General features: G+C 46.1%; 1 protein-coding gene across 1 annotated transcript in view; it reads right to left on the bottom strand.

The window, feature by feature from the left end:
• Positions 1 to 10,973: 10,973 nt before the first annotated feature.
• The window catches only part of LOC138634365 (BCL-6 corepressor-like), a 27,393-nt gene continuing 23,298 nt past the window's right edge, over positions 10,974 to 15,068 (bottom strand). The window contains exons 11-14 of the mRNA XM_069721250.1: positions 15,015 to 15,068; positions 14,331 to 14,408; positions 13,511 to 13,691; positions 10,974 to 12,626 (exon numbers count right to left, since the gene is read on the bottom strand). The exon at positions 15,015 to 15,068 is cut by the window's right edge and continues 92 nt beyond it. Coding sequence (XP_069577351.1) covers positions 11,357 to 12,626; positions 13,511 to 13,691; positions 14,331 to 14,408; positions 15,015 to 15,068 — 1,583 coding nt within the window. The 3' untranslated portion in view covers positions 10,974 to 11,356. The remainder of the gene's footprint in view (positions 12,627 to 13,510; positions 13,692 to 14,330; positions 14,409 to 15,014) is intronic.

The raw sequence follows: 15,068 nt of genomic DNA, 5'->3' as shown, positions 1-15,068 counted from the left end.
CTCGTCGTGATGCGTCGAACAGCGGATGTTGTAAGACGTGTCATTAGTGCCACAGTTTAATTTACATTTAAACGCAACACGTAACCAGTTTATGTTGTCTACGATTTTCACGATGTCTACGATGTTTATGATGTTCACGATGTTTATGTTGTCTACAATGTTCACGATGTCTACGATGTCGACGATGTTCACGATGTTTATGATGTCTACGATGTTCATGATGTTCACGATTTTTATGATGTCTACGATGTTTATGATGTTCACGATGTTCACGATGTTTATGTTGTCTACAATGTTCACAATGTCTACGATGTTTATGATGTTCACGATGTTTATGATGTTCACGATGTTTATGATGTCTACGATGTTCACGATGTTTATGATGTCTACGATGTTCACGATGTCTATGATGTTCATGATGTTCACGATGTTTATGATGTCTACGATTTTCACAATGTCTACAATGTTTATGATGTTCACGATGTTTATGATGTTCACGATGTTTATGTTGTCTACGATGTTCACGATGTTTATGATGTCTACGATGTTCATGATGTTCACGATGTTTATGATGTTCACGATGTCTACGATTTGCAAGATGTTTATGATGTCTACGATGTTCACGATGTCTACGATGTTTATGATGTTCACGATGTTTATGTTGTCTACAATGTTCACGATGTCTACGATGTTTATGATGTTCACGATGTTTATGTTGTCTACAATGTTCACGATGTTTATGTTGTCTACAATGTTCACAATGTCTACGATGTTTATGATGTTCACGATGTTTATGTTGTCTACAATGTTCACGATGTCTACGATGTTTATGATGTTCACGATGTTTATGATGTCGACGATGTTCACGATGTTTATGTCTACGATGTTCATGATGTTCACGATTTTTATGATGTCTACGATTTTCACGATGTTTATGATGTTCACGATGTTTATGTTGTCTACAATGTTCACAATGTCTACGATGTTTATGATGTTCACGATGTTTATGATGTTCACGATGTTTATGATGTCTACGATGTTCACGATGTTTATGATGTTCATGATGTTCACGATGTCTATGATGTTCATGATGTTCACGATGTTTATGTTATCTACGATGTCTACGATATTAACGGTTTATGATGTTTGCGATGTCTACGATGTTCACGATGTTTATGATGTCTACGATGTTCACGATGTCTATGATGTTCATGATGTTCACGATGTTTATGTTATCTACGATGTCTACGATATTAACGGTTTATGATGTTTGCGATGTCTACGATGTTCACGATGTTTATGATGTCTACGATGTTCACGATGTCTATGATGTTCATGATGTTCACGATGTTTATGTTATCTACGATGTCTACGATATTAACGGTTTATGATGTTTGCGATGTCTACGATGTTCATGATGTTTGTGATGTTTATGATGTTCACGATGTTTATGTTGTCTACGATGTCTACGATGTTCACGATGTTTATGATGTCTACGATGTTCACGATGTTTATGATGTCTACGATGTTCATGATGTTTGTGATGTTTATGATGTTCACGATGTTTATGTTGTCTACGATGTCTACGATGTTCACGATGTTTATGATGTCTACGATGTTCACGATGTTTATGATGTCTACGATGTTCACAATGAGTCAGATTTAAACGCAACACGTAACCAGAGTCTCTGTCTCTGTGTATCTTTGTGTGTCTGTGTGTATCTATGTCTGTGTGTATCTGTGTGTGTGCATCTGTGTATCTGTGTGTGTGTCTGTGTGTCTGTGTATCTGTGTGTGTATCTGTGTGTGTGTCTGTGTGTGTGTATCTGTGTGTGTATCTGTGTGTGTATCTGTGTGTGTGTCTGTGTGTGTCTGTGTGTGTATCTGTGTGTGTGTCTGTGCATCTGTGTATCTGTGTGTGTGTCTGTGTGTGTATCTGTGTGTGTATCTGTGTGTGTATCTGTGTGTGTGTGTGTATCTGAGTGTGTATCTGTGTGTGTTTCTGTATGTGTATCTGTGTGTGTGTGTCTGTATGTGTGTGTGTGTGTGTGTGTATCTGTGTGTGTGTGTCTGTGTGTGTGTCTGTGTGTGTATCTGTGTGTGTCTGTGTGTGTATCTGTGTGTGTGTGTGTGTGTATCTGTGTGTGTGTGTGTGTCTGTGTCTGTGTGTGTGTGTGTGTGTGTATCTGTGTGTGTGTCTGTGTGTGTGTGTGTCTGTGTGTGTGTATCTGTGTGTGTATCTGTGTGTATCTGTGTGTGTCTGTGTGTGTATCTGTGTGTGTATCTGTGTGTGTGTGTCTGTGTGTGTGTGTGTGTCTGTGTGTGTGTATCTGTGTGTGTGTGTATCTGTGTGTGTGTGTCTGTGTGTGTGTGTGTGTCTGTGTGTGTGTATCTGTGTGTGTATGTGTGTGTATCTGTGTGTGTGTGTCTGTGTGTGTGTGTGTATCTGTGTGTGTGTGTCTGTGTGTGTGTATCTGTGTGTGTATGTGTGTGTATCTGTGTGTGTGTGTCTGTGTGTGTGTGTGTATCTGTGTGTGTGTGTCTGTGTGTGTGTATCTGTGTGTGTATGTGTGTGTGTCTGTGTGTGTGTATCTGTGTGTGTATGTGTGTGTATCTGTGTGTGTGTGTCTGTGTGTGTGTATCTGTGTGTGTATGTGTGTGTATCTGTGTGTGTGTGTCTGTGTGTGTGTGTGTATCTGTGTGTGTGTATCTGTGTGTGTATCTGTGTTTGTGTCTGTGTGTGTGTCTGTGTGTGTGTGTGTGTCTGTGTATGTGTATCTGTGTGTGTATCTGTGTGTGTGTCTGTGTGTGTATCTGTGTGTGTGTGTCTGTGTGTGTGTGTGTGTGTGTATCTGTGTGTGTGTATCTGTGTGTGTATCTGTGTTTGTGTCTGTGTGTGTGTCTGTGTGTGTGTGTGTGTGTGTCTGTGTGTGTGTATCTGTGTGTGTATCTGTGTGTGTGTCTGTGTGTGTGTCTGTGTGTATCTGAGTAAATTAGACCGCCTCATTATTCAAATTGGCTCGAAGGAGAGACGACACTCGCCTCGTTTACGCCTCGACAGAGATCTCCCCGATCTGTCACCCTGCCCCCCTCCTTCTCCTCCTCACCCTCCACCTCCTTCTCTTCCTCCTCCTGCCACTTCCCCAGCTCCTCCTCCTCCTCTTTCTCCCTCTCCTCCCTCTTCCTCCTACTCGTTCTCTCGTCCTCAAATTACATCCTCGTTGCCGCCTCGTTTCTCATCCCGTCGCCGGGGGCTGTCGCCGAGGACCGGCGAGGGCACTAAACGATTTCCCACCATGCATCATTCCACACACACACACACACACACACACACACACACACACACACACACACACACACACACACACACACACACACACACACACACACACACACACACCTTTAAGTGTGCCATGCGACGCTCTGATTGCCTGCATGCATGCGTGACTGCGTTCACACGGCTGTTTCTCTGCTGCTGCGAAGCTTGTCTACACACAAACACACACACAGACACACACACACACACACACACACACACACACACACACACACACACACACACACACACACACACACACACACACACACACACACACACACACACACACACACACACACACACACACACACACACACACACACACACACACACACACACACACACACACACACACACACACACACACACACACACACAAACACACACACTTGTTATGTGTTGCGTTTAAATCTCCTACTCTGGTTACGTGTTGCGTTTAAATCACGTATTCTGCTTGCGTAAAAAAGAAACAACACGCTAACATGCCCGAAAGAAATGAAACACACTTTTCTCGTAAAGTTTGACAAACACTAAAGTTCAACCTAGTTTGATGTCGGCTGCGTCTCATCAGTTTTACCGAGGTCTCTTTGATGATGGATTTTAGCTGCAATACCGCGACTAGCCACGAAGAAAATTGGCAGCAAGACTGAAAACATCCATTAAAACAACAGAAAGACGTTTTGTTCACATAAACATCGCGAACGTCGTAGACATCATAAACATCATGACATTGTGAACATCGTAGACATAAACATCGTGAAAATCGTAGACATCATAAACATCGTGACATTATAAACATCGTAGACATCATAAACATCGTGACATTGTAAACATCGTGAACATCGTAGACATCATAAACATCGTCACATTGTAAACATCGTAGACATCATAAACATCGTAGACATCATAAACATCGTGAAAATCGTAGACATCATAAACATCGTGAAAATCGTAGACATCATAAACATCGTGACATCATAAACATCGTGAACGTCGTAGACATCATAAACATCGTGACATTGTAAACATCATGAACATCGTAGACATCATAAACATCGTGACATTGTAAACATCGTGAACGTCGTAGACATCACAAACATCGTCACATTGTAAACATCGTGAAAATCGTAGACATCATAAACATCGTGACATCATAAACATCGTGAACGTCGTAGACATCATAAACATCGTGACATCATAAACATCGTGAACGTCGTAGACATCATAAACATCGTGACATTGTAAACATCGTGAACATCGTAGACATCATAAACATCGTCACATTGTAAACATCGTGAACATCGTAGACATCATAAACATCGTGACATTGTAAACATCGTGAACATCGTAGACATCATAAACATCGTCACATTGTAAACATCGTGAACATCGTAGACATCATAAACATCATCACATTGTAAACATCGTAGACATAAACATCGTGAACATCGTGGACATCATAAACATCGTGACATTGTAACATCGTGAACGTCGTAGACATCATAAACATCGTAGACATCATAAACATCGTGAACATCGTAGATATCGTGACCATCGTAGACATCGTAAACATCGTAGACATCATAAACGTCGTGAACATCGTAGACATCGTGAACATCGTAGACATTGTGAACATCGTAGACATCGTAAACATCGTAGGCATCGTAGACATCATAAATATCGTGAACATCGTAGACAGCATAAGCATCGTGAACATCGTAGACAACATAAACATTGTGAACATCGTAGGCATCGTAAACATCGTGAACATCGTAGACATTGTGAACATTGTAGACATCATAAACATCATCACATTGTAAACATCGTAGACATAAACATCGTGAACATCGTGGACATCATAAACATCGTGACATTGTAACATCGTGAACGTCGTAGACATCATAAACATCGTAGACATCGTAAACATCGTCACATTGTAAACAACGTGAACATCGTAGACATCATAAACATCGTAGACATGGTAAACATCGTGAACATCGTAGACATCGTAAACATCGTAGACATAAACGTCATGAACATCGTAGATATCGTGACCATCGTAGACATCGTAAACATCGTAGACATCATAAACGTCGTGAACATCGTAGACATCGTGAACATCGTAGACATCGTGAACATCGTAGACATCGTAAACTTCGTAGGCATCGTAGACATCATAAATATCGTGAACATCGTAGACAGCATAAGCATCGTGAACATCGTAGACAACATAAACATTGTGAACATCGTAGGCATCGTAAACATCGTGAACATCGTAGACATTGTGAACATTGTAGACATCATAAACATCGTAGACAACATAAACATCATGAACATCGTAGACATCCTAAACATTGTGAACATCGTAGACATAAACATCATAAACATCGTGAACATCGTAGACATCATAAACATCGTGAACATCGTAGACATCATAAACATCGTGAACATCGTAGAAATCCTAAACATCGTGAACATCGTAGACATCATAAACATCATAAACATCGTGAACATCATGAACATCATAAACATCGTAGACATCGTGAACATCGTAGACATCATAAACATCGTGAACATCGTAGACAACATAAACATCGTGAACATCGTAGACATCATAAACATCGTAAACATCGTGAACATCATGAACATCATAAACATCGTAGACATCGTGAACATCGTAGACATCATAAACATCGTCACATTGTAAACATCGTAGACATCATAAACATCGTGAAAATCGTAGACATCATAAATATCGTGAAAATCGTAGACATCATAAACATTGTGACATTGTGAACATCGTGAACATCATAAACATCGTCACATTGTAAACATCGTGAACATCGTAGACATCATAAACATCATCAAATTGTAAACATCGTAGACAAACATCGTGAACATCGTGGACATCATAAACATCGTGAACATCGTAGACATCATAAACATCGTGACATTGTAACATCGTGAACGTCGTAGACATCACAAACATCGTGAACGTCGTAGACATCGTAAACATCGTGACGTTGTAAACATCGTGAACATCGTAAACATCGTGACGTTTTAAACATCGTGAACATCGTAGACATCATGAACATCGTAGACAACATAAACATCATGAACATCGTAGACAACATAAACATCGTGAACATTGTAGAAATCCTAAACATCGTGAACATCGTAGACATCATAAACATCGTGAAAATCGTAGACATCATAAATATCGTGAAAATCGTAGACATCATAAACATCGTGACATTGTAAACATCGTGAACATCGTAGACATCATAAACATCATCAAATTGTAAACATCGTAGACAAACATCGTGAACATCGTGGACATCATAAACATCGTGAACATCGTAGACATCATAAACATCGTGACATTGTAACATCGTGAATGTCGTAGACATCACAAACATCGTGAACGTCGTAGACATCGTAAACATCGTGACGTTGTAAACATCGTGAACATCGTAGACATCATGAACATCGTAGACAACATAAACATCATGAACATCGTAGACATCGTGAACATCGTAGACATCGTTAACTCCTCCGCCTGCATTGCAGTGGTTCTGTCGCAAAAGATTCTACGTAACCAATCACCAGGATGATGAAGTTTTAAGTATCGGAGACGAAGAGGAGGTGGAGGAAAAGGATGAGGAGGTAAAAAAGGAGGAGGAGAAAGAGGAGGTAAAGGAGGAGGGGGAGGAGAAGGAAGAGGAGGAAAAGGAGGAGGGGGAGAAGGAAGAGGAGGAAGGGAGGAGAAGGAAGAGGAGGAGGAGGATGAGGAGGAAGAAGAGGAGGGAGGAGAAGGAAGAGGAGGAGGGGGGGAGGAGGAGGAGGAGGAGCAGGAGCCGGAGGAGGAGGAGGAGGAGTTTAATTGATTTCCTGCAGCAGAGAAACGAGAGTTGAAGCTTTTGGCAGCGAAGCATGAAAACGTGTGTGTGTGTCTCTGTGTGTGTGTGTGTGTGTGTGTGTGTCTCTGTGTGTGTGTGTGTGTGTGTGTGTCTCTGTGTGCGTGTGTGTGTGTCTCTGTGTGTGTGACCTTGTCTGGCGGCGTGTGTGTATGTGTGTGTGTGTATGTGTGTGCGCGTGTGTGTGTGCGTGTGTGTGTGTGTGTGTGTGTGTGTGTGTGTGTGTGTGTGTGTGTGTGTGTGTGTGTGCGTGTGTGTCTGTGTGTGTGTGGGGGGGGGGCTCCTTGAAACTGTCTCTCCTCCATTATTCTCTCTCTCCTCGCTCGCCCTCGCCGCTCCTCCGAACCTTTTTCTTCTTCTCGTCTTTGTGTTCGCTCGTCTCCTGCTGTCAGCGCCTAGGAGGAGGACGCCCGCTGCCGACCTGTGACCTCTTGTCTTCCTCTTGACGTGAAACATTACACTACCTCCCCCCCCTTTGACAGATGAGAGCTGAGAGAAACAACGATTCCTGTGACAGTGACGGAGGATTTAATGACGTGTTTCAACACGTATCGTAACGGATTCTTTTAACGGCTAATAAGTCACGTAAGGTTGCTCCTGTATAGAAAAACCTTCGTAGTCTTCAGGTCTTAGCGTGCAACACCATTTGAAGCCACCAGGGTGCGGCTTCAAATATCCTCTGGCTCCTCCCCAGCTCGTCCAAATATGGTAACTTCTGGCAAGAAAAAACAACCCAAGATGGCGACGGCTGAACCCCAAACAGCTGCTCACGAACCGCTAGCCGACATCACGGCCGAAATACCCGGAGCGCCCGCCGGTGACGATCTTATTCACGTACGACACGCACACGAACGTTTGCAGCTTTGTCGTGTTCAGACGGTTTCTGGGGCGTAGCGACACGTCGTCCCTGACCAATCACAGCGGGCCATTTATGACATGCATGATCTCATGTGACGTAGACACAAAATGAGATCGCCCGTCAGGAGGCGGAGCCGGTTGCATATTCGGAGATTCATTGACTCGACAGTTTTGGTGGAAAGTTTTTAGTCCCAACTTAAATCTGAGATCGTGAAGCGTCGTCATGGTTTCTGTATCGTCACGTACAAAAACGTAAAACCGCTGTCGCTTTTTCAAAAAACTTTTAGTTTCTGGGAAACAGACTTTTGGGTCCGAACGTTTAATTCTGTTGTGATTACAGCGGTCACGTGATTACAGCGGTCACGTGATTACAGCGGTCACGTGACTTCCGGACGTCTGTAGTTCCGACTCGTCTCGTCTCAGACGGACGTTTCATCTTCCACCAACATCAATAAATGATGCTGCTTAAATATTCATCTGCAGCGCTGCTCGTCTCGCTCGCTAAACAGCTGCACACACACACACACACACACACACACACACACACACACACACAGACACACACACACACACACACACACACACACACACACACACACACACACACACACACACACACACACACACACACACACACACACACACACACACACACACACACACACACACACTCCCTGCGGTGCATTAGCAATTCAATCCGCCGTCTTCGGCATCGCGCTAGTCAGCCACACAATCTCAGTTTTACACACACACACACACACACACACACACACACACACACACACACACACACACACACACACACACACACACACACACACACAGAGCAGGAAGCTGGAGATGAAAGCGTGTGTTCCTGGCGAGGCCGGTTTCATCTCGTTTTCCGCCACTTAAAGCGTTCGTCACACCGGAAACTTCAACCGGGAGTTTGGTTCATGTTTTAAAACATCGGAGGAGGAGGAGGAGGAAGAGGAGGAGGAAAAGGAGTAGTAGGAGGAGGAAGAGGAGTAGGAGGAAGAGGAGGAATAGGAGGAGGAAGAAGAGGAGGAGGAGGAAGAGGAAGAGGAGGAAGAGGAGGAGGAGGAGTAGGAGGAATAGGAGGAAAAAGAGGAGGAGGAGGAGGAGGAGTAGGAGGAAGAGGAGGAATAGGAGGAGGAAGAAGAGGAGGAGGAGGAAGAGGAAGAAGAAGAGGAGGAAGAGGAGTAGGAGGAATAGGAGGAAGAAGAGGAGGAGGAGGAATAGGAGTAGGAGGAAGAGGAGGAATAGGAGGAGGAAGAGGAAGAGGAATAGGAGGAAGAGGAAGAAGAAGAGGAGGAGGAGGAGGAAGAAGAGGAGTTCTGATCTGAACCGGCATGTTTGAGGACGTAGCCGGCTAACGGCAACTTGCTCGGCGTTGACTCCGCCTCCTTCACTCGATTAATGAGCCCGAGTTTATTTGTCTGAATTTATTTTAGATTTATTTTGTTTTTAAGTTTTTACGTTGAAAATGTGTTAATTTCCTACAATTTCCAAATTCTGGATAAAAAAAAAAGGTCAAATTTTCCATTTGTCACAGTTTCCTGACATTTTATTGGCTAGGAGAATAAAAAAAATAAAAAGCTGATTCTTCGATGTTTAAAAGTTCAGTTTAATTTTGACTGTTTGGAGCGTCGTAGTATTGTCTGAGGAAGACGCAGGTGTGTGTGTGTGTGTGTGTGTGTGTGTGTGTGTGTGTGTGTGTGTGTGTGTGTGTGTGTGTGTGTGTGTTGTTGGTCTATCTGTGTGACGACGCCGTGTCCGGTACTCACAAAGACAGAAGAACAAACACATGTGTTTACGAGAGAAAAGCGAATAATGTGTGAATGAGTCATCGCTCTCTCTCTCTCTCAGGATGAAAGGGTGTGGGCGATCGAGAGGGAAGACAGGGCGAGCGAGGACGTGCGAGGCCGACAGAGAGAGAACATGCAGCATGAATGAAGCGTCTTTCATTTCACACAAAATAGTTTGTCCCACTTTTTCCCGAGCGAGTGAGTCATCCCGTCCAGACGCCGTCTCTGAGGACCGCCGACCGTCACGACTGAACGCTGAACGAGTTCCACGTAACAACGCAGTTTTAACGAAACGACTTCCAACTCCCGTTCAAAGACATCATGAGACAAACAGTCTTCAGGTGCATTTAACATCATCTTCATCCGGGGCCATCAGGAGGCAGCTCAGCGTCCTTCAAGTCACAGTCTGAAACCAGTCTTAACCAGTCCAAACCAAGTCCAAACCAAGAAACCAAGTCGAAACCAGTCTTAACCAGTCGAAACCAGTCGAAACCAAGTCGAAACCAAGTCGAAACCAGTCTTAACCAGTCGAAACCAAGTCGAAACCAGTCCTAAACAGTCGAAACCAAGTCTTAACCAGTCGAAACCAAGTCGAAACCAGTCTAAGCCAAGTCGAAACCAGTCTAAACCAGTCTTAACCAGTCGAAACCAAGTCGAAACCAGTCTAAGCCAAGTCTAAACCAGTCTGAACCAAGTCGAAACCAAGTCGAAACCAGTATAAGCCAAGTTGAAACAAGTTTAAACCAATTCAGAATTGTTCCAAAACGTGTGCGGTTACAGCTCAACAACTAGATTTAAATATTTATTTATAACATTTGGTTTATCTTCTATCTTAAATCTAAACAAACAAATAAACAAACAAGACTCACCCCGCTTCAGCGGAAGCTCCACATACAGCTGCCTCAGCCCTCTGTAGGCTCCGCCCACCCAGCAGGAGCAGGCAGGTGACAGGAGGAGCTTCATGTTCCTGTTGGGAAACTCTTCAGTCCGTCCGTTTATTAGTGATAAAAATAATGTGAACAGGTTAGCTGTGACTGAGGTCGTATTCAGACAGGATTCAGAGTTGTTTCCTTCTTCATATTTATTGTACGATATTTATTAGTTTCTGGACGAAAGCCAACGGGATGCTGAATACAAAATTACACACAAAGGTAACAAACGAGCTCCAGAACAGAACCAACGAGCTCCAGAACAGAACCAACGAGCTCACCACGTCCACGGAACATATTTACACCAGACTGCATTTACAGAGAAGATCTCCGACGTGCTCATAAATACGAATATTTACAGTTTACACACACACGACACGGTTACACCTCCAAGGGGGTCTCCATGGTTACATCTCCACGGTTACACCTCCAACGGGGTCTCCACGGTTACATCTCCACGGTTACATCTCCAAGGGGGTCTCCCCACGTCCACGTCCATTTAAAGGTTTGAGTCCCTCTGACGTCTCATGACCTCGTTTTGACTCTGGCGCTCTTCCCGACCGGTTTGTCCGCCTCCTTCTTGTCGTCTGTCCGCAGGGTGCCGGCGTTGATCCCCAGGTCCCTGATGTGGACTCTGACGCTAGCCAGGTTCCGGCGCCAGGCGGCGTCCACCTTGAAGCTCTTCCCTCCGTGGCCAACGGTCTCACAGAGATGAGCTTCTCCTTTAGGCGCTGTGCCGCCACCCACCCTCTTCATTCCCTGACGTTCCCACGTGTTGGCGTCCACCCTGACTTCCATCGCTGGGCTGGAGGGAGGAGCCAGAGGGCCAGAGGGAGGAGCCGCCGAGGGAGGAGCCGCCGGGGCCGAGGGAGGAGCCGCCATCTGACTTTGCAGTCGTTGCGGTTCCAAAGAGTTACAATCAACCGAAGCGGCGATGGTCCGACTGCCGTGATTCTGTTGCTTCCACACGATGGCATCCGCGACGGCGTTAGCGTCCGCAGGATGAGCATTCCCAGCACTCTTATTACGAAGTCGCGGTGGTTCCGATATTACGGCCGTCACTTTGGTGTCAGAGCTCCCGGCGGTCCGACTTCGTAGTCTCTGCGGTTCCCACATCGCTGCAGCCATGTCACATCTGGCCAGCGGGACGGCGCTGGTTTTACTTCCTGGCCGTTCCCACATACTGGAGTCCATCTTACAGTCGCGGTTAGCGGAAGCGGCGATCCTACGGTTCTTGCTTCGTTGTCTTTGAGGTTCCCACATGGCAGCGTTCACCATCGCATGCGTCCTCGCCGGCAAGGTCACCGCAGCATTCCTGCTGTCTTGTTTTTGTGGTTCCCACATGCTGCTGTCTAGCTTAGTTTGTATTTGAGCTGCAGGCCCTGCGGACTCTGCGGTTCTGGTCTGCACCACGTCGTCCGTTCTCCGTCGCTGCGGCGGAACCGCCGCTAGAATACATGCCGGCGGCCTCGGTGACGGCAGTGGGGGCGGAGTCGGAGGTGGCGAAGCTGCCGGCGCATCCCGCCGACTGTCCACAAACTCCAGGGAGGAGCCCAGCATGCCGGCCAGCTCGGGGGTGGCCTCCACCAGCTGCAGGAGGTCGCGGACGTCCGGCCTGAAGGAGGACAGCTCCTGCTCGTCGGGACCCGTCAGCAGCTGCGACAGCGACGCCTGCCGGTAGAACTCGTTCTCCGGGACCGACTGCACGTTGAGCTGCGGGAAGAGGCGGCGGAACGACCGCGACGTCATCCGAAGGCGACCCAGGACGTCGGCGAGGAGGAGCCAGTTCCGGGGACTGGAGGAAACAAGGACGAAGAAGTCAAATAAAAAAACGCACATATTCTTTGACATCTTGAAATGCAACAGAAGCAGGAGGTGGAGGAACGGAGGAGGACCCTTTTCTTTTAAATATTCTGCTGCTGCAGCTGAAAACATCAATGGAGCCGTTATTGATTCACCATGTGTGTGTGTGTGTGTGTGTGTGTGTGTGTGTGTGTGTGTGACAGCAGTGTACGAAGCCACATGTTGCTTTAAAACCAGTTGTTGCCTGAATGTTAAACAGCCACTGAAATGTGTTGCTGCCGGGCGGCCTCGTATCCAGGAAGGGCCATTAATACGCCAACGGGGTTGGGTAGAGTGGGGAGGGGGGGGAGGAAGACGGAGTGGAAGCCAATTAGCCGCGTCGCCACGGCGATGCAATCCTCGTTAACGACCTCTCCGTCTGTCCTCCCTCTCCTCCGCCGCGGATCTTTTTTCCTTCCAGACGCATTAATTGGTGTCTGAGTGTGAAAAGACGTGTTCGAACAACACAGACGGAGAAGACACGCAAATACAAAGTGTGTTTGTTGTTCATTCCTCTATGTTCACAAACACTTCCTCTAGCCCTGGTTTAGTCCTGCTTCTTTTACAGATAATTAATTTAGCCCTGGTTTAGTCCTGGTGTGTTTGTTTTAGTCCTGGTTATATTTAGCCTGGTTACTCAGTCCTAACCTCTTTGACTGAACTATTTGTTATCCAGGTCTTGGTCTTGTTCAGACTGCTGGTAAACCAGACAATAAAACGGACTGGCAGTCCTACAGTCCACATCCCTAACCTCCATTATCCAGAGTCCTTAGTTCTCCACATTTCTACGGTTCCTTCTTCCTCAGAACCCCTGAATGTTGAGTATTTAAAACTCACCCCTGGGACAGGGAAACCTGGATGTTGTAGCAGGGGAGCAGCGGTCGGTCGGACAGCTCAAACTCAAACACCTCCCTCCTGGCACGTTGCTCCTCGTCCTCCTCTTCGTCGTCGTCGTCCTCCTCCTCGGGTCCCGGTGGATCAGCAAGAATGTTAAATACTCCTCCTTCACTGGGCGGCTCTGCAAGAACACAAGCAGTCCACAACAACACATTAACTGGTTTAGCGGTAGTTCCTTTAGTCCTAACTGGTTCAGAGGTCGTTCTTTAGTCCTAACTGGTTCAGAGGTAGTTCCTTTAGTCCCAACTGGTTTAGAGGTGGTTCCTTTAGTCCTAACTGGTTCAGAGGTAGTTCCTTTAGTCCCAACTGGTTTAGAGGTAGTTCCTTTAGTCCTAACTGGTTCAGAGGTCGTTCTTTAGTCCTAACTGGTTCAGAGGTAGTTCCTTTAGTCCCAACTGGTTCAGAGGTAGTTCCTTTAGTCCTAACTGGCTCAGAGGTAGTTCCTTTAGTCCTAACTGGTTTAGCGGTAGTTACTGAACCAGTCCTATCTGAGTCAGAGGTTGTCTGATTCTAGTTTACGGCTGGTTCTTTTGGCTCAGGTGTATCTGCATTTCTTTTCATCTTGCGTTTTGTCTTCAGTTGTGGGGAAGTTCCTTTAATCCTAAATTATTTATCTTTCCCAGACTTCCTGCTTTTCTCCGATGGTGTGTGTGTGTGTGTGTGTGTGTGTGTGTGTGTGTGTGTGTGTGTGTGTGTGTGTGTGTGTGTGTGTGTGTGTGTGTGTGTGTGTGTGTGTGTGTGTGTGTGTGTGTGAACTAACCGCACACGGAGCTCCCATAAAACTCCCAGTAGATTCCCGGATCGCCCTCCGACCTTCCCTGGAGGTCAGAGAGGTAGTCTGGAGGGAGGAAGCGGCGCAGAGTTAGTGGCTGATCAAAGAGACGACCAATCAGAGAGGACGAAGGCAGCAAGAGGAAAACAATGGAGGCACACACGCACGCACGCACGCACGCATGCACGCGCACACACACACACACACACACACACACACACACACACACACACACACACACACACACACACACACACACACACACACACACACACACACACGTGGTGAAAGACGGGAAGAAGAAGATGAGTGTTTGTGTTCAGACGGTGCCGGCTCGTCGCCGCGGCGCTTGGCGCTGAGTAGATGGATGCTGGCAGGAGTGTGTGTGTGTGTGTGTGTGTGTGTGTGTGTGTGTGTGTGTGTGTGTGTGTGTGGCAGTAAGCTGTTCTGGGATTCAGCAGCCAAGCCTCATTAAACCCCTCTGGAGAGAGAGGGAAGAACAAATACAGGCAGGGAATGGTAATCAGACAGGCTGGCGAGCACACACACACACACACACACACACACACACACACACACACACACACACACACACACACACACACACACACACACACACACACACACCCATACACACCCACACACACACACACACACCCTGCCCCCTCCTACCATCCAGGAAGGTTTCCATGGTAGCGCTGTGGGTCATGTTGATTGGCCCTCGTC

The sequence above is a fragment of the Brachyistius frenatus genome, unplaced genomic scaffold (genome assembly GCF_029030835.1).
Source record: "Brachyistius frenatus isolate BFR_SWC_R1_liver_20210118 unplaced genomic scaffold, ASM2903083v1 Contig_259, whole genome shotgun sequence".
In the NCBI taxonomy this organism is placed as follows: Eukaryota; Metazoa; Chordata; class Actinopteri; family Embiotocidae; genus Brachyistius; species Brachyistius frenatus.
This window is presented reverse-complemented; position numbering and strand designations above follow the sequence as displayed.